Raw genomic sequence first — 21,305 nt, forward strand, 5'->3', positions numbered from 1 at the left:
GGGGGGGGGGGGGGCTGGGGATCGTTCTGGGGCTGGGTTGGGTGGTGGTCGTTGTAGACCTGAACCAGTGGCTGTTGTGCTTGAGCTTGTCATGCGTGTCCTCATTTTGCGCTCCCGCTTCACCTTGCTCCCTCCTCCTCCTCGCGTGCGCCTCTCTTTAGCTGGCATTGCTGACGTCGGACATGAGCCGAGCATGTTCTTTGTGAAGCGAGGCTGCGGGCACTGGCGTGCATGCTGCGGGATGGGGTGGATCTGGCTGGCAGTGGTCCTCTTGACGAGCGGGCTTGCTCCTGCCCTGGGGGCAGGCTCCTTGTGCGCCGCGCCCTGCACGCCCAACTTTAAAGGCACCTACGTGGTCTGCAGCTATCGCCGCTTGCTGAGCCTCGATGTTCCCCTTTGCCCCAATCAGATGTCTCCCGATGTTCGCGTGACGTGCGATCTTGACGCCGCCACCACACCCGTCTCCCCCGACTGGACGGTGGCCGGCCCCCATGTGGCACCATTGTTCAACAACATGTCCTCGCTGTCTCTGCAAACCACCAATGGGCCCTGTTGCACGCTGCCCCAGCGCAACGACACGGCCTTTCCAACTCTCAAGAAGCTCGATTTGCAATGCACCACCTCCCTCGAATTCTGGGCGACCCTGCCCACACCCCTTTTCACGACGCTCGCCACTCTTCGCTTAACCGTCCCCGCCTCCAACGCCCTGAGCCCACGGGATCTTCCACCCCCGTCCCCACCGCTTGTTGGCGTCACCGCCTTTGACATCAGCGCCGCCGATCTTGTGCAAGTCACCCCCGACGCCACCTTTGATGGTCTTCCCAATCTCTCCGTCCTCAATCTGGCGGGAAATTTGCTCACAGCTGCCCCTGGCCAGCTCTGGCAGCGTCTCACCGCGCTTCGTTTCCTCGATCTCAGCGACAACTACCTGCAAAACTTGGACTCTGCCGCTCTCCCAAGCTCGCTCCAAGTTCTCAATCTTAGCCGCAATCGCCTGCCCACCCTCCCGGCTGCCCAGCTCCAGGCCCTCACGCAGCTGCAAGAACTTCACCTCGGATCCAATGTGCTCACCACCTTAGCGCCTGGCGTCTTCGCTCCCACCTCCAATCTTCGGCAGCTCACCCTTGCGGCCAACCATCTCACCGATCTTCCTAGCACCGGTCTCTTCGCGGCCCTGACCCGCCTCCAACTCCTCGAACTGTCCGACAATGCCCTGACCAAGCTTCGAGCCGGCGCCCTGCGGGGCTTGGGACAGCTGCGCACCATCAACCTCAGTTTCAATCAATTGCAGACCATGGAAGCCCAGGCACTCGCAACCGTCCCCCAGCTTCGTGTGCTCAACATGACTGGCAATGCCGGCCTCAAGACATTTCCAACCGAGCTCTTTGCACACCAGGGCTTGCTCGAGCAGCTGCTCTTTCCAGGGTGTGGGCTGACGGGCTTCGCCTCAAACCAGTTTGACGCTCTCACTAGTCTGCAGCAGTTGGCCTTTTATTCCAATAACGTGGCCACCATTCACCCTCAGCAGTTTGCACGCCTGACCAACCTCGTGTACCTGCCCATGGCCTCTAATCGGCTCAAGGAGCTTCCCCCGCACATTTTTGATTCCCTGACGCGCCTTGAGGTCCTCTACATTGACTCGCACCGCTTCACCAGTCTCCCGCCGGGCATTTTTGACCGCCTCACAAACCTTCAGCAGCTTTTTGCTTACAATCTCAATCTCACGAGCATCGATCCTGGCCTGGTGCGCCACAACACCAATCTACGCTATCTGGACTTGAGCAACTCCTTCCAGCCTGCCCACAGTCAAACTGTGGACCTCCAGCTCTCGGGCCTTGTCAACCTCACGACTCTGCTCTTGACCAGCCTCCAGCTGCCCGCTGGCACCAATCAGGCCCTGCTGGCGCGCACCAATCTGGAACACGTGGAACTCGGCGGGGCCTCGGTGTGCGACCCTGCAACTGGTATTGGCAATTTTACACTGAGCGACGCCATGTCGCGGTTCGTGCTGCAAGACACCAACTGCGAGGCCATCTGGGTGGCGGCCCATCGGGTGGCGGCCGAAGTTGTGCTCATGTACAACAAACAACTGACCAGCGTCACGGTTCGCGCAATTGATCTGCACGAGCTGGCCGTTTCCCACAACCCCGTGCTGCGCACGCTCTCCAGCCCAGCCTGCACTGAATTTGATATGAGCGGCACACCCTTGCCGTATGACGACCGATACTGCCAGGCCTGGGGGCAGAATGTGTTTCAGGCACGGAGCCTGAGCGATCCAAGTTCGTACAGCGACAATCTGGCTCGTTTTTTGCGCAATTGCTTTTATAATGCTGCCATTCTGGATCTGAGTGGTAACGGCTTTATGAACCGGCTCACCGTGATGCGTGAGACGCTCGGCCAACCTTTTCTGGTGGGCACGGGGATGGTGCAGCCGCGGGTGCAGATCAACCGAATGTGGACGCCCGTGTTGTCTTTTGCAGCGGTGCCTGCTCTTGTGCTGCAGGATGTGCCGGCCAAGTGTTCCCTGCAGTCACGCTGGGACCGCATATTTGACCAGGCCAACAACAACGAGGCTGTGGACGTGTATCAGCAGTTTGACTGCGCATGCGTCCCAGGGTACTCGACTCAGGGCGCAGCAGGTACCTGCACGCGCAACAAGACGTTCTTGGACCATTGGTGGGGCATTCTCATCGTGGTGGTTGCCAGCACGCTGGTTACGCTGCCGTTTTTCATCTGCGTGCTGCGCGTGATTTTCCGCCGCCTGCGCAAGGTGGAAGATGATCTCGAGCTCAACGCGCGCCTTCTTGAAAACGCCGAGACTGTGGTTTCGGCCCTCAAGAAGGGGTGGGAGATCGACTTTGAGGAACTCGCGCTCCGCGAGCGCATCGACGGGAGCATCCCAGGCACGTTTGGGGAAGTGTATCGGGCCGAGTGGGGCAAGTTTGAGGTGTGCGTCAAGGTTTTACGCCTCAACTGGCTGCATATGGACCCAATGGTACGGCAAGACTTTGAAAAGGAGGCCGAATTTTTGCAACAGACCAAGCACAGGAACCTCGTGCGTTTCTTTGGCCTGGGGGAGACCAACTGGAGTCCGCCAGCTCCCTTTATCGTGCTCGAGCTGGTGGAGCGCGGTGCTCTCAACGATGTCCTCAACAAAGAGCATCTGCCATGGCGCACCAAGCTGAGCATTGCAGCGGACGCTTCGCGTGGTTTGGCTTTTATTCACAGCCTGGGCCATCTGCACCGAGACGTCAAGAGCGGCAACTGCCTGATTACGAGTGATTATCGCTGCAAAATCAACGACTTTGGGACCCTGAAGCGGCCTTCAGAGGATCGCGAGCGAGAGCATCTCAGGGGCGTGGAGGATGACGAGGGCTGGATTGCTCTGGGTTCGCTAGCCAGCACGGTTGCGTCGACGGGCTCGAGCCAAGCCGCTCTTATGACCATGTCGACAACGGCCGGCACACCCATGTACATGGCGCCCGAGTGCTTGTTGCAGGGCAAGGTGTCTCCTGCCGCGGATGTTTTTGCTTTTTCACTTATTCTGTGGGAACTGCACTTTGAGCGTAGCCCGGACATTTTGCGCGAGCTTGAGGTTCCGCTGCGCGGACCGCTGTTTCCCACCCTGTGCCGAGTGTACCGCGAAGGGCGCCACTTGCCCTTGGAGGGCATGGTCGACTGGTATCAACGGCTTTGCGCAGCGTGCATGAGCCTCGAGCCGGCTGATCGACCCTCTTTTGACAGCGTCTTGCACGAGCTTGAAGCAACCTTGGCGCACCCGGACCTTGACATGGAGGTCAAGGCGGTGGTGTCTCAGCCCCAACTTGACCTCGACACCTCTACAGAAGAACAGCGCGTTTAATTTATGAGGGCTATACCACGAAATTGACATTGTCTTGTCTTTTATGCCGATCAAATGATACTCTTGTTCTAGTCGAGAGCAGCCGTCTTTGCATGCATTATCATGTGCATGACATAAGATGTGTGCGTGTATGGGGCGGGGGAGGGAGGATCTGTGCACGACGGGCTCTACGCCGCCTCTCACAGGCCGCCTTGTTTCTCTTGCTCTTTGTGTTCATAGATCAATTTTGTGATTTACATGTAAGGAAAAGTGAAGAAGATGAGATTTTGACACAAAATTTTCATTTTTTTTTTGACTCGCACACACACACACACACACACACACACACACACACACACACACGCTCGAGAGAAGTGTGTGCGGGGAAAGATCGAGAGAAGTGTGTCCGAGGAAAGATGGGCGGTGCTGTGGAAAACGCCCTGCAGCGGGCCGTGCAAGAGGCCTGGCGATGCCGGCTGCAGGAGCACGATGTTGTGTGCCAACGCCTTCAAAATAGGGCCAAGACGTTGGAGCTTTGGTTGGATGGTGTTGAGGCTCCGCCCGCTGAGGCTAACAGCAAGGTGAGGGTCGACGCCAGGCCGGTGCTCCTCCGCTGGGCTCTCGTTCCATTTGAGCTGATGCGCGTGTGTGGGTGGCATCACTTCTGCCGGGCGCCTTGTAGACGGACACGACGGTGGGGCGGCCTGTCCTGCACGATCTTGAGCGAGATGTCAAGGTGAGCCGGTGAGACGGTTAGGTGTTGCGACGCCCGACCTCGCTGTCTGATGTTTGGCTGCTTTTGTGCATTGGGCTTTTTGCAGAATCAGGTCGAGGCGCTGTCAGCACTTGTCGCATCGACATCGCCGACCGTGCACGCCGAGGCAGAAAATGGCATTGCTTCAAGTACGGGACCTGATGGTGCCCCGCCGGGCCCGGAAGCAGTCTTGCACGACATGCGCTGCCACCAGGTGGCCGAGGGCTTGCGAATCCGGCAGCTCGAGGAGCGATATGAGCACGCTGCAGCAGCGCGGGAAGAGCGGGTGCAACAGCTTTTGGATGCTGGAGCTCAGCAGGTTCAGGGACAGGGCGCACAGAGTGCTGCCGTGACACAGGCCTTGCTGAAGCACTATGTATCGGTCGCGGGCCGTGAGGCAGCGCTCTCACAGGCTCATGCACATCGTGCGCAGCTTGATGACCTTTTGGTGGAGCGTCTTGGTGCCGGGGAGCGCATGCAACAAGCCCATCATGCAGTCACACATTTTGAAGACGTTTTGGCAGAGACGGAGGGCGCCATTCAGAGTCTGGCGAGTGAGCTAGCATCCTTGCGACGGGTGGTGGAGGAGGAGCGGCAGACACTGTGGCAAGCGTCCGTAACGCACCGCGCGACGCTACGCGCACAAGTTGAAACGGCTGTCACCAAGCAGCAAGTTGCGGCGCGACGTGTGGCACAAGCCGTGAGTGCTTTTGCCTGGCATCTGAACGCCACGGTGGATGGTTCGTCGTCCATGCCTCAGCTTTGGCATGAGACATCAATGGCCTTGGCCGATCCGGCAGCACCGGCCACACGTGCTGGCATATTTCCGCTGCTTCGGCGTGGCCATGAAATTGTGGGTGTCCAGCGTGATCCGATTGCGGTTGTTCAGCATTTGCAACAGGCCATCAAGGCGCTTGAGACAGATAATACAATCCTGGCTGAGGCGTTGACGCGGGCACGGTCCAGTCGCTTGCTGCAAGTTGGACCTTTGGCCCGGCAGGCTGGGGAGGAGGAGGCAGCGGTTCTGCAGCGCTTGGAGGCCGTGCGCGAACAGCAAGCGCAGGTTAGCGTGGCTAAGGGCTACGAGTTACTACAGCAACGGTATGTGCATCAAATTGTCCCCACTCGACTTGTCTTTGCCCTTGGGTTGCTGGCACGCACGATCACGTCGCCACGCATTCATGGGCCCGTGCGCGCATGTATATATGTATATATTTATAGGCGAGATCAGCCGGCCCTTCGCATTCAAGTGCCCGAGTTTTGACAACAGCCCGCTCGATTCCCCGTCTCGTCAAGTTTCGCGCTGGGCCATGTTCAATTGTCCGCCTGCTGGACACGAATCAATTGACAAAAGTATCAAGGACTCAACTTGAACAACCGTTCTTGGAACCGTCAAGCCCCGCCCTGCTCAAGAAGGAGGTCAACCTTTTGACCAACGCTGCGGCATAAGATCACCAGTGTCAAGGAAAAAAACCGAGCAAAAGTCACTCAAAATATGATTGTAAATTGCGAAAGAAAAAGGAAAAGGGGGGAAAGAGCCATAACTCGGTTGATTGGGAATGGAGGGTGCCCGCGCAGCGGGACGGGACGTCAGACAAGCCAGGACGACAAGCTTGGTCATGCACAAGCATGCACGGCTCGTTTCATACACAGGACCAGCGTCCTCGGGCCTCGCGCCGAATACTTTAGGCAATTTTGTCGGAGCGGACGGGCGTCGATGCACTAATGAGGGTATCAGATACAATGTGGTGAAGCTCTGTGCCCGAATGCTCCTTCTCGTAGCGGCGCTTGCAGCGGTAGATGCGAAAGCTGATGAAGAAAACCACCAGCAGGCCAGCCACGAAAAAGACGGCGATCAAAGCCGCCACAAGAATGCCCATCGACTCTGGGTCCAGCACCTCTCGATCGAGATACTCTGGCCGATCACCGTTGCTCGCTACGTTTGAATCGTGCCGGCAGGACCGCGACGTGAGTCAACATCAGCGAGCACGCATGAGCGGTTCAAGTTACAACACACCAGGAGCAAGCGCAACTCACACATGACGCACGGTCCACGATCTCGCTGTCAATTCAATAGCCAGGGATACCAGAGACAAAGGCATGCACAGCTACGCCTTCAAGCCACGTCCCATCCGTGCTAGAGCAGAGCAGAGCAGAGCAGAGCAGAGCAGAGCAGAGCAGAGCAGAGCAGAGCAGAGCAGAGCAGAGCAGAGCAGAGCAGAGCAGAGCAGACCCCCCCACCACTCGGCGCCAGAAAAATAGAGAGAGAGAGAGATGAGAGAGAGATTTAGAGAGAAAGAATGAGTTGGTTTGGTCACAAAGGAAAAGCACAACTCATATTGAGAGAGAGAGAGAGAGAGAGAAAGAGAGAGAGAGAGAGAGAGAGAGAATGAATAATTTAATTGGTTTGGTCGGTCTGAGAAATAAAGAGAGGAAAAGCACAGAGGGAAAGTGGGCGGCTGTCCCTGAAAACGCACACCAACACCTGGTAATCATATGACATTACGAATAGCGAAAGCAGTGACATTAGCCGTGTTTTCTCTGTGTGTGTGTGAGAGAGAGAAAAGCCAAAGTGTAACATTTATTACAGTATCTCTCAGCCGCTACAAGTGCGTGAAGAGAGAGAGAGAGAGAGAGAGAGAGAGAGAGACACACACACACACCCGACGAAATGGCGGCGCCACTGCGAAGTGAACAAGTGCTGGATGCACGCTGGGATCGTTGCCTGACCAATGCCATTACTTTTACAGGTGCGTGGCGAGGAGGTCGTTCATGTCGTCTTCAATCAACGGCTGTGCTTGTGCGAGGGCATGATCAGTGAGCCCTTCCCGCAAGTTGCACGCGGCTGCAAGCTGCGCGGGTCGGCTCCAAGCATACAAAAAACGGGATGCGCTGCCCTCGGCGTCTCTCGTACTGCTGGTTCCATCGAGCCCGGCGCAGGCTTGATTTTCGTCTTCACCATGGCGCGCACTTTGCCTTGTTGTTGTCTTTTCCTTCGCTCTTTGCCATCTGTGCCATCTGCTCATGCTGGTGTCCTGCATGAATTTGCGGTCCTATTAGGCACTGGCTTTGGCTTGGGCGCTCTCTTCTCGCTGGTGCTGTTCCGAAGTGCGGCACCTCGTTTTTTCGCCGAGCCCCCCTCCTTGTCGCTTCCTGTCTCACGTCTGTATTGAGGCCTGGCACATATCTCACCCACTCCCTCTTCATTGCTTCGTGCTTTTTCGCCACCGTTTCTTGCTTCCCCTTGGCGCTTGGCAGGGCGGCCATGGCCCTTGGCCATGGGTACGGGCTTTGGTGCGGGCATGGCCTTTTCAGAGTGCCAGTATGACTTTTTGCACATGACTGCGCCCGCCCCCTCAAAGGCAGCGGCCAGCACTCCCGTCCAAACTTCCACGGATTCAACCCCGCCGGCCGAGGTGAGCCCCCACCAATTGGCACACGCCACTTTCAAAAGCTCTGCTGCCTCCACAGCAGCGCCCCTGTGCCATCCCCTCATTCAGCGTGCTACACTTTGATAGTCCAACATCAACGGCCACAACTAGTTTTTTTTTTCTCCCGTTGCCCCCCACCTGTTTCAGCCGCCCAAGGGTTTACTCGTAGCTTGAGCACGTGTCTCCAAAGCCAGCCAGAGGAGTCACCCTTCTCATCTGCTCTTCCTTTCTGCTCTTGTCCAGTGGTGACTGCTCGCAGTCAAGCATGGCTTGCGGTATGGAGACATCTCGTTGTTCTCTCAGCCATCCCTCTTGACAATTCACCCATCAACATCAATGCTCAAACATCTAGTCCTGGCTGCGCAACACGTGCTTCTTCCTCCTGATGGTCAAGAGATGCCGATCAGGCCTCTGTCAATTAAATCCCAATGGTCAACTGCAAGGGGGAGCGAGCATAAAAAAAATGGCACAAGGCAACAGGGACAACAGCACCAACCAGGAACAATATGCTTCATACAAAAACACAAAAAAAAACAAAAAAACAAAACAAAACAAAGAGAAAACTTGAACGAACACACACACAGCTGCTGAATTATTCCGACTCTAGCAAGGCTCTCCCATTCATTGCCCAGCTGGAAAGGCAAAGTGTCTCAATCAAAGCGTCTGCACATCGCACGATGGTTGAGGAATAGATCCGTTTCTTAATGGGCCACCTCTTCCTCGACTGACAACGCCGCAACGGCAGCACCAGCAGCCTCGACAGCCGCCGGACTAGCCTCAGCACTGTACTGTGGGACCATCTCGCGGCAGCGGCCCGGAGGAAAGCCTTCGCCGGCCACTGGTCCGCGAGGCAGTCGCACCACCAATGACCTTCAGGGAACATGGTAGACAAGAAAACGAGAGGAGTTGACAGAAATCGTGAGGCATAGCTCGGGGATCCTTGCAGATGACATGGCCATGCCCGTCAATCAAACTTACCGAGAGGCGCTGGCCTCGGCAGGACGAAGTTGCAGACTCTGCGGGCGTGCCTTGACCCTGGTGATCAAAAGCAAAAAGGGCACGAGCATCATATTCAATCAACGTCAGTTGCGACGCCAAACCGAGAAACAAACAGGAGGTCCCCCTTTGCCCACAACGATCACGACAAGTCGAAAAGCCGCGCCGAACGACCCACTCTTTGCGAATGTTGACGGCTTGTGCTCGGCCTCGTTGATGATCCACTTCAATATCAAATGTTACCTACAGCCCGCCATCAGTTGGAGCCAGCCAAAGGGTGAGCATCAACCCACCAAAAAATTGATTGTGTGCGTTTGCATGAAAGTGTGTGCGCAACAATTGATCGTGAGCTTCGACATACAGCATCGCGCGTCGCCAGACGTTGATTGACACCCTTGCGCACAAAGTAAACACGCTTTTTTTCCTGTCAAGTCCAAAAACAACAACACGTGCGTGAGGAAAAACATCACCGTCCTCGAGCCGCATTGCCAGGTGGCGCAAGAAAAACCAACCTCAGTTTCGATGTAACCATACGTATCGCGGAGTGTGACGACGACGCCTTGAGCATCCTTTTGAGACTTCAGGTCGATGACCTTGAGCATTTCAACGGCCTTGAGATGTGCCTCGTCAATGAAGACAATGCGGAAGCGCACAATGTCGCCGACGGACAGGGTAGCGCTGCCCTCATCGGCCGAGAAGGAGTTGAACAGGACCGAGTCCCCCACTTTGGGACGTGCCAAGCCGGTGTCCTTTGAAGATGATCGGCCTTCGGCCTCCGAATCAGCCTCGGTTGACGCCTGAGACTCCGCCTCTGGCTTGGCGGATGTACCGTCCGCCGTTCCGGCTGCTGTGGCCGATGCGGGGTCTTCAGCATCCCCGGCATCCACATCGGCTGCGGCCAGCTCGGAGAAAACAACCTGTGGTACCTCAGGGGTAGGTGACGAAGGAGGCACCTTGGTGATAACGACTGTGCCACGGGACGATTGCCCCGCGCGCTGAGCTTGCGTCACGCGCCCCTCAAAAGTGCCAGGCTCAAAAACTTCGACCACATCCAAGTTGTCCTCATCCATCTACGTGCACGGACGCACGCATTGTGAGCTCAGGGCTTGTTTGAACATGCGCGCGCAAGGTTTGCTACGGTCGAAGCGGGGCCAAGTATAGCGTACTTTGATGACTTGGACGGCAATGGGCTTTTCCTCAGTCGTGTCCACGACATACGAGACCCAGTCACCTTCGCTGAGGGTATTAAAGCCGTCAGCCACCTCACTATGGGAGAAACAACAACCAAACACAAAAGCAACCAAAGATCAACAGGTGAGAGCAGCACAGATGAGTGGCATGCAGTTAAAAGTTGAAAGGTGGGGACGCAACAGAAACAGGTAGCACCCTCAAAACAACGAGGGCCAGGAGACCATGGAGTGGCCTCTGTTCAATCCTCTCGACTCGTACCTGCCGTGGAAAAAGTATTGGCTGTCTGAAACATGGGCCTCGACAAACCCATAGTTTGTGCACAGTCGCACGACTCGTCCCTGCTCAAGATGGACACGCATCATGCGTTCGTCACAAGGTGAAGACTCGACAAAATGTGACACGCGCGATACTTGGTGATTGTGCGCGCTTGGGCGCACAAGGTGGCGAGATGGCACGATGACGTACCAGTTCAGCATTCTCATCGATAGTCTGTTCAGCATCGACATCCACAGCTTGCCACGCCTTGCCCATGTGCTTGACATTAAAGTCAATCTGCACAGCATAGACAGCATAGACAGGTGAGGGGCCAGGTGGATGGGCTACGCACTGGAGGGGGTGACCAGACGCAAGCCGCGGACCGGCTAGACAGAGACAAAGGAACGTCAATGCACACCTCTTGTTCACTTGCAAGGGGCCGGCCAGGACGGTTGATGTTAAAGACAAGGGCAGAATCATCGCGCAGCGTCGTGGTGATGTCGGTCAAAAGATCATCAGTGGGCAGGCGCAGGCTGGTCACGTGGGCGCGGCGTGTGCCATCAGGCTTGACGCTGACATAGCCCTGGAAGCGGCGGGCGCCTTGGGTATCACGGGCCAGTACAGCTTGCAGGTCTGCAGGCGTCTGGTCAGCGGTGGCGGGGCGTACGGCGCAGGCCACTGGATATCGGGTGGTACCAATGCGGGAGGTACCACGGAAGAAGGTCACGGGTTGCCACTCGAGGGTCGAGCTGGAGTGAGGGCGGGGCCAGGGGCGGCTATCCAAGGCGACTTCAGCCGAAGAGGCCAGTTCGCCATCGTGCACGGGAAGCATGGTCCAACTGGCTGGCTTGTCCTCAGTTTGGGGTTCCCACACCACCACGAGACCAATGACGTCAAGCCGAGAGCGAACACGAGCGCGCGGGTACGTCAGATAGATGCCGACCGCTAGGGGTTGGGCGGGGTCAAAGTCCACCAGGGTCAGGGTTCCAGGCCGGAGGGGTTCGATAGCCATGGCCGCTTCTCGGCCGCGGGAAGAACCGAGGTCAAAGGCCACTTCGGCGCCCATCTTGAGATCCACTTCGCGCTTGGGGCCGGTAAACTCGGGCAACACGTTGCTTTCGTGATAATAAACGTCCTCGGCTAAGCCGAGGGCGGCGATAAATCCAAAACCACCACGACGAACGAGTTTGACAATGCCTGTGTGCCGCGGCTTCTCTTCGACGGCCCAGCGATGAATCTACATGTTTCGAGGTCGATGAACGTGTGGCCGAGGCAAAGCGGTGGAAAGAGGACAAGAGAAAAAAAAACATAAAATACAGAAACAAGAGGAGAAAAAAAAAAAAAAAAAAAAGGCAGGGGAAACAAAATGAAAAAAGAAAAAGGCCCGAATAAAAAACAAGCTATTTTGAGAACATGTTGGATGAGGCAGGGGGGTAGGGGGCAGGGGCGCGCACCGTAATGGCTTTGGGTTGGCCATAGCGAAGGGTCAGGCGGAAAGTGACTTGGTCGCCCGGGGCGAGGCGGACATCATCGGGAACCTCGCGTCCAAGGAAGGGGATGTGGTAAAAATAGGGAAAGTCGGGGCGCGGGTCGTTGAATTGCACCTGCAAGTAGGAAAAGTTGTTGTTACGTTGCGGTTTACGCTTGGAGCGTGGGGGTTGGGCCTCGACAATGGTGCCAAAAACGGGGAAAGCCAGGACGGGCTGCTGGGTGTCAACGGGGATGGATTGAAGGTCTACGGCAAAGTAGCTATCGTGGTGGCGGTGAATGCGAAACTTGAGGGGTGCACCGATCGCGACCTCCTCGGGCTGGCATTTGAGCTCGCGAAAGTTGAAGTAAATTTGTCCAGTGAAGTGGCTGCTGGCAATAAAGCCGTAGGTGTCCATCAGGCGGGAAATGGCACCAGTGCAGAAGCCGCGGTTCTGGGCGGCCTGTTCGATGGTGGCGCGCTCTCCATAGAAGGTTTCGTTAACAAAGAGAGTGACGTCCCGGAACTCACGCCCTGTGAAATCTGGTGCCACGGGCTCCTCGGGCACAAAGGGTGCCAGCCCGTGATCGTCTGAGGTGCGGTTTGCGCGCAGGTCGGTGCACGAGGTTGGGGCGCGGTGAGCACATCGCTAGGCAGTAGCAATGGACACCGGGGTGAAACGGTGAGACGGTGAGATGGCGTGACACAAACCCATGCTGGCTGATCTGCGGGGCGGAGGGAAAGTCGACGAGCCTGCTGTGACACAGGTGATGTGATGGAAATCCGGCGAGGCGAGCTATCGACGCACAAGGTCGAGAGTGAGGCCAACAGCAGTGGTAGGTGTACGCAGCCCTCTGAGGATACCCGACCCGGAGCTTCACAGCGGGGAACACGCTCCACTCCCAGCAATGGGGTGGGGGGGGGGGGGGGGGAACAAGGGTGCGTCGGAGTCAAGGTGGGAAGGGACCGACCGCTTCAGGTTCAGTGAGCTCGTCGCCCTCGTCGTCGTTCGTCGACCTTCGTTCGCGAAATAAAATCTGACGTTGGTTCTCTGTGAGATCGGTTCAAGTCTTCGCTCTCTCTGAGTTTGTTGGTCACATCATCATCTTCTCTGGTTTCGTGTAATAAACATAGTGAAGGCAATTTGCTGGTTTCACTTATTCTCTGACATTGGTCCTGGTTCAAGTCAACGGCCCTGCCAGTACACGTGTACTTCCGACCCCTCTCTGGTGCTGGCACAGCATGTGATGACCCCTCTAATTTGAACATGTTTAGATACAGGATGTAACTCGATTATGCAATCGTGAGGCGTCTGACGCCGGGCACCGGGGGTGCCCGAAGCAGTTCTTTTTGGGAGCAGCAGCTGTGAGTCTATGTGGGCTTGCAGGTGTTCATCCTTTCTATCGTCATCTCTATCATCACTTAAAAAGAGCGGGAGGGGGAGTGGAATGACACTCATCTTCTCGTCGCTGCACACACTTGGACACCAACGGCTGGTTGGGTAAACGGACAATCACGACCGACTCGTAGGCGCGACAGAGAGGCATGGCAGAAGATACTCGCTAGTTAACAATGAAACAGTTGAACAGGAACGGAGGCTGCTTCGTCCTCAGCGACAGTGGCAGGAGCCCGATTTGTCGTCGTACTCTGCGCCGCACAAGTAGCAAAACTCGGCACAGCAGAGGCAGACCATGCAGTCGCAACCCTCGGAGCGCTCGACCACAACGTGGCAGACGGGACAGGGCATAAAAGCCTTGTTGTCGACAAAGAAGGCCACTTGGGGGTCCAAAGCTTGCCGATGGCGCAGCTGGACGGCAGTGCGGTTGACCACAAGCATGTGGGCCAAGAAGGGCTCGATGCGATGCATGTCGTCCACATCGAGTTGGTGCTTGCAATTGGGGGCAAGGCACGGCATCACATGCCCGCCACGGCGCAGCTTGTCCGCATAAGCCTGTTTCATGCAATCTCGGCAAAAGGCGTGCTCGCATGTTGATTTGCTATGCTACAATCATCATCATCATCATCATCATCATAATATTATTATTCGGCATCGAGAATACCATCCCCCCACACGAACAAACACGCAGCGCAAACAGATGAGTGACGGAAGGACCCACAAAATGCAGCGCCGGCAGGGCCTGGGACGGCGCAAAATTAATCGACGTACCGACTCCAGGCCGTGATCGTAGATACTTGGGTTGAGAGCCACGTTTTCTTCCAAACAAATGTCGCACTGTCCTTGCCTGGTATCACAGTCACTCACAACCCCGTAATTGCTCAAAACGCGACAGACGCGGCACTCGCTACTGCAATCAAATCGTTGCCATTGTTCGTCAAAGGAGAGCTCGCTCTCGGCGCTGTTCTGACCCTGCTCGTCGTAGGTATCCTCAACAAAGGGGTATTCCTCGAGCCATAGCGCAACACACAGTGGTGCTGCGACTGGTGCACTATCGGTAGCGGCTTCAAGCTGTGTGCTCTCCGAGGGTGCGTTCTCTGCGGGAGTGCTCTCCACGGGGAGGGGGTGGACAGTGCTTTCGGGGGCGACGCATTCGCTGGTCGTGCGAGCCGGGGCCGACAGCGAACGCTTCACCAGCTGCAAGGGGAGGGGGCTGATGGGGGGCTCGAAATCGCGTCGACTTGTGGGCGCCTGATTAAACTCGGCTTCAGTGTGTTGGTGTGACTGCTCGAGCTCGAGCATGGCCTCCGATTCCAGACTGACCGGGCGGGGCTCGGGTGCGGGCAGGGCAAACATGTTGCCGAGATAGGCCTCAAAAGTGTCGGCCAGCCGCGCGGCCCATCCGCTTTGATCGACTCGGACAAGTGAAAAGGACATGGGATGCAAAGATTGGGGCACGCGGACAGCGAGCGGCAAGCGGGATGGCTCGTGATGTGGCGTCGGGTCTGGCGATGAGTCTGGTTAGGGGCGTGCTTCGAGTAGCACTCAAAGTCAATCTAGATCAAGTCAAGACCAAGGCTAGGAAAATGAATGTTGGAGTCGATGATGGCTGGGAATGTCGGCGACAGCGGTGGATCAGAAGTGCAAGTGAGTTATGGGTGAAGGTGCAAGCACGCAGCGATGCAAGGCCCTTCCTTCTCTTACCATCCACCAATGGCGAATGACGAATGACGGGAGCAATTAGGAAATCGATCGATCGATCGATCAATCGTATTCATTCTTGCTGGCGTGTTAGGTTGGCGTTATGGTCTTGTCTGGGCCGGACTCCCATAATTGGCTTGCGCGCCAGCTATTCTTAAAAGCGGAAGGTGGGGATGGTAGTTCACTGTCTTCGTGGGCTGGTTGTGCCTGCTAAGAACAGCTGTTACAAACAAAGTTGTCAATAACAGAGTCTGGCTAAGTCTTGTCCGACGAAAAAGGGTCCATCGAAAAACACGTGTGCAAAACAGCTGTTCACTTGATTACACAATATTACACTTCAGACTCAAAGCATCCCGAGGCGTTGTATCGCCTCGACTTTGCCCTCGGGATTCTCCCCCCTCCCAACACCACGTAAGCTTTAGTAAGCATGTAGGCTTGGGAAAAAATCTTTTACAAGCCTACAACGTTGTGCAAGCTTATCTTTTCAGTAATGTTTTTTATTTTATTTTTATCTTTTATTTTTTTTTATTTATTTAATTATTTTTTTTATTTCCAAGCCTTCAGCGTTACGTGTAATCAAACTCTTCACTGATTTTCCTCATTAGATTCTTTTCTGAAACTCAACGGCTCTCCTCCTTTTATTTTTTTCTTTCAAGCTCCCAGCCAATTGGCACCTTCGCATCAATGGCCATACGGCCCAGCTAAATGTCTAATCACCCCGTCTGTGCTCTTTGCGACCAGCAACAAGCCAAGCCTCATCAGCATGCCGAGGCTCATCATCCAGACGTCTCGCTTGACGTCCTTTTCCCCACTTTCATGTGGACGCGCTGCCCAGCTCCCGAATGCAATTTCGTGGCCCATGAACAAGATGTTTATCGGTTTGAAAAGCACTGTGTCAGTGCGCATCCCCTGGAGGCTTTGGTGATATTTCGAGGGCTCCGCCCAGCAGCTGTTCAGTGCGATTGCGGGCGCCTTTTTGCCACCAAGTCGGGCCTCCGGCGCCATGTTCGGGACCACCACTGTGGATCTGGCTTGAAAACAGCCGAAAAGGTGTGTCACTGGCGACGCCATGCTTTGTCGATGGCGGATCACTGTGCATCAACGCACAAGTAAGCTGTTCATCTACACCTAACTGTGCGCATGTCCTTGCTGGCTTCGCAGAGTGAGAAGTGCGACGAACCAGATTGTAGCTTCGTTTCAGTCAGCGAGGCTGGACTGAAGCGGCACAAGCAGAAAAAACACGGTGCATCAAACGTACGTGTGACGATGCGTCTTTCGGTTCGAAGGAGCAGTGCTGCATTTTTGTTTTTTTTTACCATGAGCTTTGTCTGTGTATAATCGGTCCTTCCGCAAGCGTTCGCTAAGCCATGATACGCCCATGATACGCTTTGGATTTGTAGATGACTAAGGGAGTGATTTGTCAACGTCTCGGCAACGGTAGCAACTGCATATTTGACCCACAGCAGTGCGAGCGTCGGTTTCACACTCGCGAGAAATGGCTGCAACACGCCATTGAAGATCACAAAGCACCGTTCGAGCTCAAGCAGCTATCGTTTCTCGATGAAGCAGCGTTCGATGCCTGGAATCATGCTCTGCATCAAGAACGAGGGCTACGCTATGATCTTCACGGTACACTGTACAACTGTTCCTATAACCGTTCAAGCAGCGCCCTCAAGAGTGTTAGGGTCAGAAATCAGGACGCGATCAACCTCGATCTAACACCCGAGATGCTCGACAAGGCCGCCGGTGATCGCTGCTACTCTTTCTTCCGAAAACACGAGCTACCATCCGGAGGCATTGAGGCAAGAAAAATGTCTCCTCCTCTCCTGCTTTCTTCTAGTTTGTGTGCCGCTGCCTGGCACTTCTTGTCTCATGACCTGCCCTGTCGGCTTGCTCGACTCACTGGCCATGCCGTCTGCACCTCATTTCAAACGCGGGCGGGCATTCGCGCCTGGGGTAGGTTTCTTTCTTTGACGCTCATTCTCACCCGTACGATCCGAGTCGTGCAACGCTCTCTCAAGCCACGATTGATGAGATTCGCCAACTCTCGCGCCTGGGAGTTTCGCCAGCTCGTGGCATTCGTAAGATTCAGTCAACCAAAGACCATTACGCGCGAGATGCTTTTGTCGATCTGAAGGATTTTGCCAATCATGGCGTGAATGACGAGGAAACGCGCCTTCATGAAAACGACGATTTGTCGATGCAGCTCAACGTTAATCTCAATCGCAGTCTCCCCGACGATGAGCGCTTTATTTTGGTGTGTGCCATTCGCCTTTGCATGTCACCTTCTTGAATTAATTCGCCGTCTCATATGCCCATCTCATCTGCGTTGAGTCTTGACATAGATGGCGTACTATGGCCAAGAGTATCAACTGGTTTACTTTCCGTCTGGTGGGTCGTAACAGCTGCGACTGCGTTAATCGTTCTGTCGTGGCCAGTTGGAGGCACGCCCTGATAATAGGTCTTACCATTAGAAGTGGAACTGCCAGACCTCGGGGATGTGCAGATCTTTGTCATTCAGTATGAAAGCCAGCGGCGTTGGATGCGGACGTTCGTTCAAGAAGATTCCACTATTTATCTCGATGCCACCCATCATACAACACGCTACGCGCATCAATTGGTAGGTCTGCGCGTACGTGACTTTAAACAAGAGTCTGTTCGTTTCGCTTGCCCGATATTGTTTGCTGTTCTCATCTGTTTTATTTTTCTATTTTTTATTTATTTCTTTTTTTCTTTGACGGCGGGTGTGGCACAAGTTGTCACTCGTTGTTGAGGATCCCGAGACAGGCCGAGGCCTCCCCGTGGCTCATGCGCTCGCATCGTCGGTTAACACCGCTACAACGGCAATATTTCTCGAAGCTGTGTGGCGTCATTCGACCCTCGTGCCCGCACCAGCCGTCGTGTTGACAGACATGGATAACGCTCTAATCGCTGGATGTTTCGATGCGTTTTGCACGCGGCTTCAAGTGCCCCGGGCACCCAAGTCGCGCTGGTGCATTTTTCATGTGTACCGGGCCTGGTTTGGCCGAGTATCAGGCATTGCAGGCGATGCGCATAATTATAACGCTGATGAAATGCGTGCGGGACTCAAAGCACTGGCACGAGCACGCACGCCAGAAGCGTACCACTCCAAGCTGGCTGAGTTGCGCAGCCGCTTTGAACATGCAACCATTCCAGCAAGCACATCTCGTCTCGGTGGCAGTCACACAAGGCAATCTTTCTGGCGCTACTTCGACACGTATTTTGACAGCTACAAGGTATGTCGTTCTTGGGAACTTGATGCTCGAGAAGCGATGATGACACAGATATTGGCCCACTATCTCATGAGCACAGCTATATGAGATATCAGACTGTTCTACAAAGTCTTATTTCACTTATTATTGTCAATGTCACTGGCTCATCCCAATAGGAGAACTGGAGCAAGGCATGGCGCGATGGACATGCAACGACAAACAATTTTATTGAGTCATATCACGCCAGCTTCAAAGTGAGTGCAAGCAAGACGGTTGATAATGATATGGTTCTTTGATCAACGATTGTGAATTCTCATGACACACATTGATGCGATGTCCGGGTGACAGAACCTTCATCCCAGTCACACAAGCTGTCGCATGGACACAACTCTTGGAAAGCTCCGCGAGGCTGCGGACTTGTATGCCAGCGAAATCCGTGCCCAGATATACAAAGAGAAGCTCACGCGTTATGACAAACTGATCATCTCCTGCGTCAAAAAAGGCAAAACCTTTCCGCGAGAACACATCACCAAGATGGACCACTGCATGTTCCGAGTGCTCTCTGCTTCCATGCCTGGCGAATATTACAATGTCCAGGAGTCTGTTACTGGTACTTGGACATGTCAGTGTGATTGGTTTGACGCTTATCGACGGGCTCCAGCCGTGGCCGCGCGGACATGCAAGCACATCGAAGCAGTGCGTTTCCATGTCTTTCGCATCGACAACACATTACGATCCGGTTGCAGTTTTGGTGCCGACATCGAAGCACGCCTCGAGCCATACAACTACACATGTCGGGCACGGCACACCATTTCGGAGGCAGAGCGTCGTCAGCGAGCGATTCCGAAATCAGACTGGCCTGCAGCGACCGCGCTGGGTGCCAAGGCTAGTAAGCTTCTGAAGGAACTTTCGCGTGCAGTTGACGCTATGACGCTCTCTGCAACCAGCCCCACACCCGCCTCGACGAGGTTTCTTGCACGCCTCTGCCCTCTATTAAGCGAGATATTGTGCGACCACGCCGGTCAGTCTGTTCGTCATGCCCTGTTATGCCACTCCGAATCACCATCACCTCAGTCTGCCAAATGCAATGATGTACGCAGAAATTGCGGTCAGTCAACAAACGGGGCCTGAGCCGGGTCCGTTGCCAGAGTCGACTCTGGCACCTTCATCCCATTCATCACCTCCTCAGACATCTGTCCTTCCCAGCATGACGCACGGCCCCATGGATGATTGGTTGTTAGGCGCAAGACGCCATTCGCGAACAAGCCATCGAGTTCAACAGCCCAGCACAAAGCGTCGGACCAGGCGGCAACCCATGCATAGCGCATCAGGCACGCGTCGCAGTTTCCCCCCGTGTGCCTCCCTTCTTGGCTCAGGTACTTCAGCCCTTTCACACTCGCAAAACGCGAACCATGAGTCATCGCACGAGCCATCACCCAAGAAGCAGAAGGTATGTCGCCACAGGGCTACATGCATGTAATTAGCCTCTTGTGACACAGGCTCATGCGTCTGCACCAATTAGGTCATGCGTCACGGGTTTGAAACCTTTGTCGATCCGCACAATCCGAGTGCTTTGACCACAGGCTCAGCAGTGACATTTGCAGCTGCGACCTTCACACCCCCTAGTCTAACGCAGACCAGCTCTGAAACAACCGCCACTGAGCATAACATCAAAACGACCGAACCACAACGACTACAGCTCTCTCGCCGAATAAAACGAACGTCACAATTTGTGCAACAGCTGAACGGAGCTGTTTCGAAGGAGAACGATGCTGTGCAAGACTCGACACCAATGCCAGCTCGCTTACTTGTTCCAGTGGTTTCCGACAAAGCGACGGGCAATGACGAGACAGGATAAGACAAGGTGTGTCAGAGTCAATTAGAGCTGATTTACATGTTAAAAAAAAATTGAGATTAACATGTTAAGGAAATACCAAGTGATGGGGGGTTTTTTTTTAACGTAGGCTTGAATAATAGGGGAAAAAACACGTATGGTTGGAGTTAAAGGGAAAAATAAAGTAAATGAAAAAAAAAAAAATAACATTACTGAAAAGATAAGCTTGCACAACGTTGTAGGCTTGTAAAAGATTTTTTTCCCAAGCCTACATGCTTACTAAAGCTTACGTGGTGTTGGGAGGGGGGAGAATCCCGTGGGCAAAGTCGAGGCGACATAACGCCTCGGGATGCTTTGAGTCTGAAGTGTGATATTGTGTAACCAGGTGAACAGCTGTTTTGCACACGTGTTTTTCGATGGACCCCTTTTCGTCGGACAAGACTTATTCCGACTAGGATAGCTGCTCCTTTGCTCCTCCCACATCACAATCACAATACGACTAATAATCATCGTCAAACAATTCACTGTTTTGCAAGTATGCATCTCGCCCACATCCCACGATCACGATGCTAACATGCAAGCACAACAAACTTTGAGCGCGAGGGTTGCATTGCGTGCATGTACGCAAAGTGGGGCGAGAAAAAGGGCGCATCAAGCGCACCGGCTTGGTCCCAACGGTTAAACAATCAATGCAGTGCCCAGGCTTGTGGCTCCCTTTGGTCGTCTCCCTGTGTCCGTTTCACCCGGTCCCTCGTGCATCATCAGACCATAACCGCCAAGCACATTCACCAGTCCTCGTCAACCATTCAAGGGTCTTTTCAAACAAAGAGCAAATTTCGTGTCCGTTGTTGATGGATGCATGCATCTCACGCTCCCTCCGCCCCCGTCGGTGCTAGCGATGGCCACAGCGAGCTCATACTTTTGATTGTTTTCGCTCTTGCTTTCCCCCCCGTTTAATGTTAAACGCCACGCGCCTGTATCGCCGGCCGTCAAGTCTCCCTGTTGGTGGATGATCGTTTGCCGTTATACCTCTGTCATCAACGTGCATCATCACCAACCGGGCCCTTCATTTGGCCAAGCTTCCCTTCCCCATTGATCACTTGGTGAGCTCAGGCGTCCCTTTGCAAATCTCATTCCGTCGACCAAGCCCCCCCCCGCCCCCGCCGGCGCTCTGCCGTTCCGGCTCTCATCTTGCCTGTAATTTC

The 21,305-nt window shown here is 54.7% G+C and overlaps 2 protein-coding genes across 2 annotated transcripts; both read left to right on the forward strand.

Annotated features, from left to right (window-relative positions):
• Positions 1-241: 241 nt before the first annotated feature.
• On the forward strand, positions 242-3,862 carry MONBRDRAFT_10450 (uncharacterized protein; the record flags this gene model as incomplete). The annotated part of the gene is made up of 1 exon (XM_001748134.1): positions 242-3,862. One exon carries the CDS (start codon positions 242-244, stop codon positions 3,860-3,862), a length of 3,621 nt encoding a protein of 1,206 aa, XP_001748186.1.
• An 11,845-nt stretch (positions 3,863-15,707) lies between these two features.
• MONBRDRAFT_38199 (uncharacterized protein) lies at positions 15,708-20,192 on the forward strand. The gene is made up of 8 exons (XM_001748135.1): positions 15,708-16,083; positions 16,195-16,287; positions 16,434-16,989; positions 17,055-17,290; positions 17,808-18,290; positions 18,615-19,155; positions 19,643-19,716; positions 19,789-20,192. Exons 1-8 carry the CDS (start codon positions 15,739-15,741, stop codon positions 20,122-20,124), a joined length of 2,664 nt encoding a protein of 887 aa, XP_001748187.1. The 5' UTR covers positions 15,708-15,738; the 3' UTR covers positions 20,125-20,192.
• The last annotated feature ends 1,113 nt before the right edge of the window (positions 20,193-21,305 follow it).

Source organism: Monosiga brevicollis, genomic scaffold (assembly GCF_000002865.3).
Source record: "Monosiga brevicollis MX1 MONBRscaffold_21 genomic scaffold, whole genome shotgun sequence".
Taxonomy (NCBI): Eukaryota; class Choanoflagellata; order Craspedida; family Salpingoecidae; genus Monosiga; species Monosiga brevicollis.

Excerpts from the sequence above, each read along its gene's own strand:
- MONBRDRAFT_38199 (XM_001748135.1), top strand. The coding sequence starts at position 15,739 with ATGTCTAATCACCCCGTCTGTGCTCTTTGCGACCAGCAACAAGCCAAG. Across the intron at positions 16,288-16,433 it reads AAAAACACGGTGCATCAAAC|ATGACTAAGGGAGTGATTTG; the intron begins GTACGTGTGACG and ends TTGGATTTGTAG. Across the intron at positions 16,990-17,054 it reads GGCGGGCATTCGCGCCTGGG|CCACGATTGATGAGATTCGC; the intron begins GTAGGTTTCTTT and ends CGCTCTCTCAAG.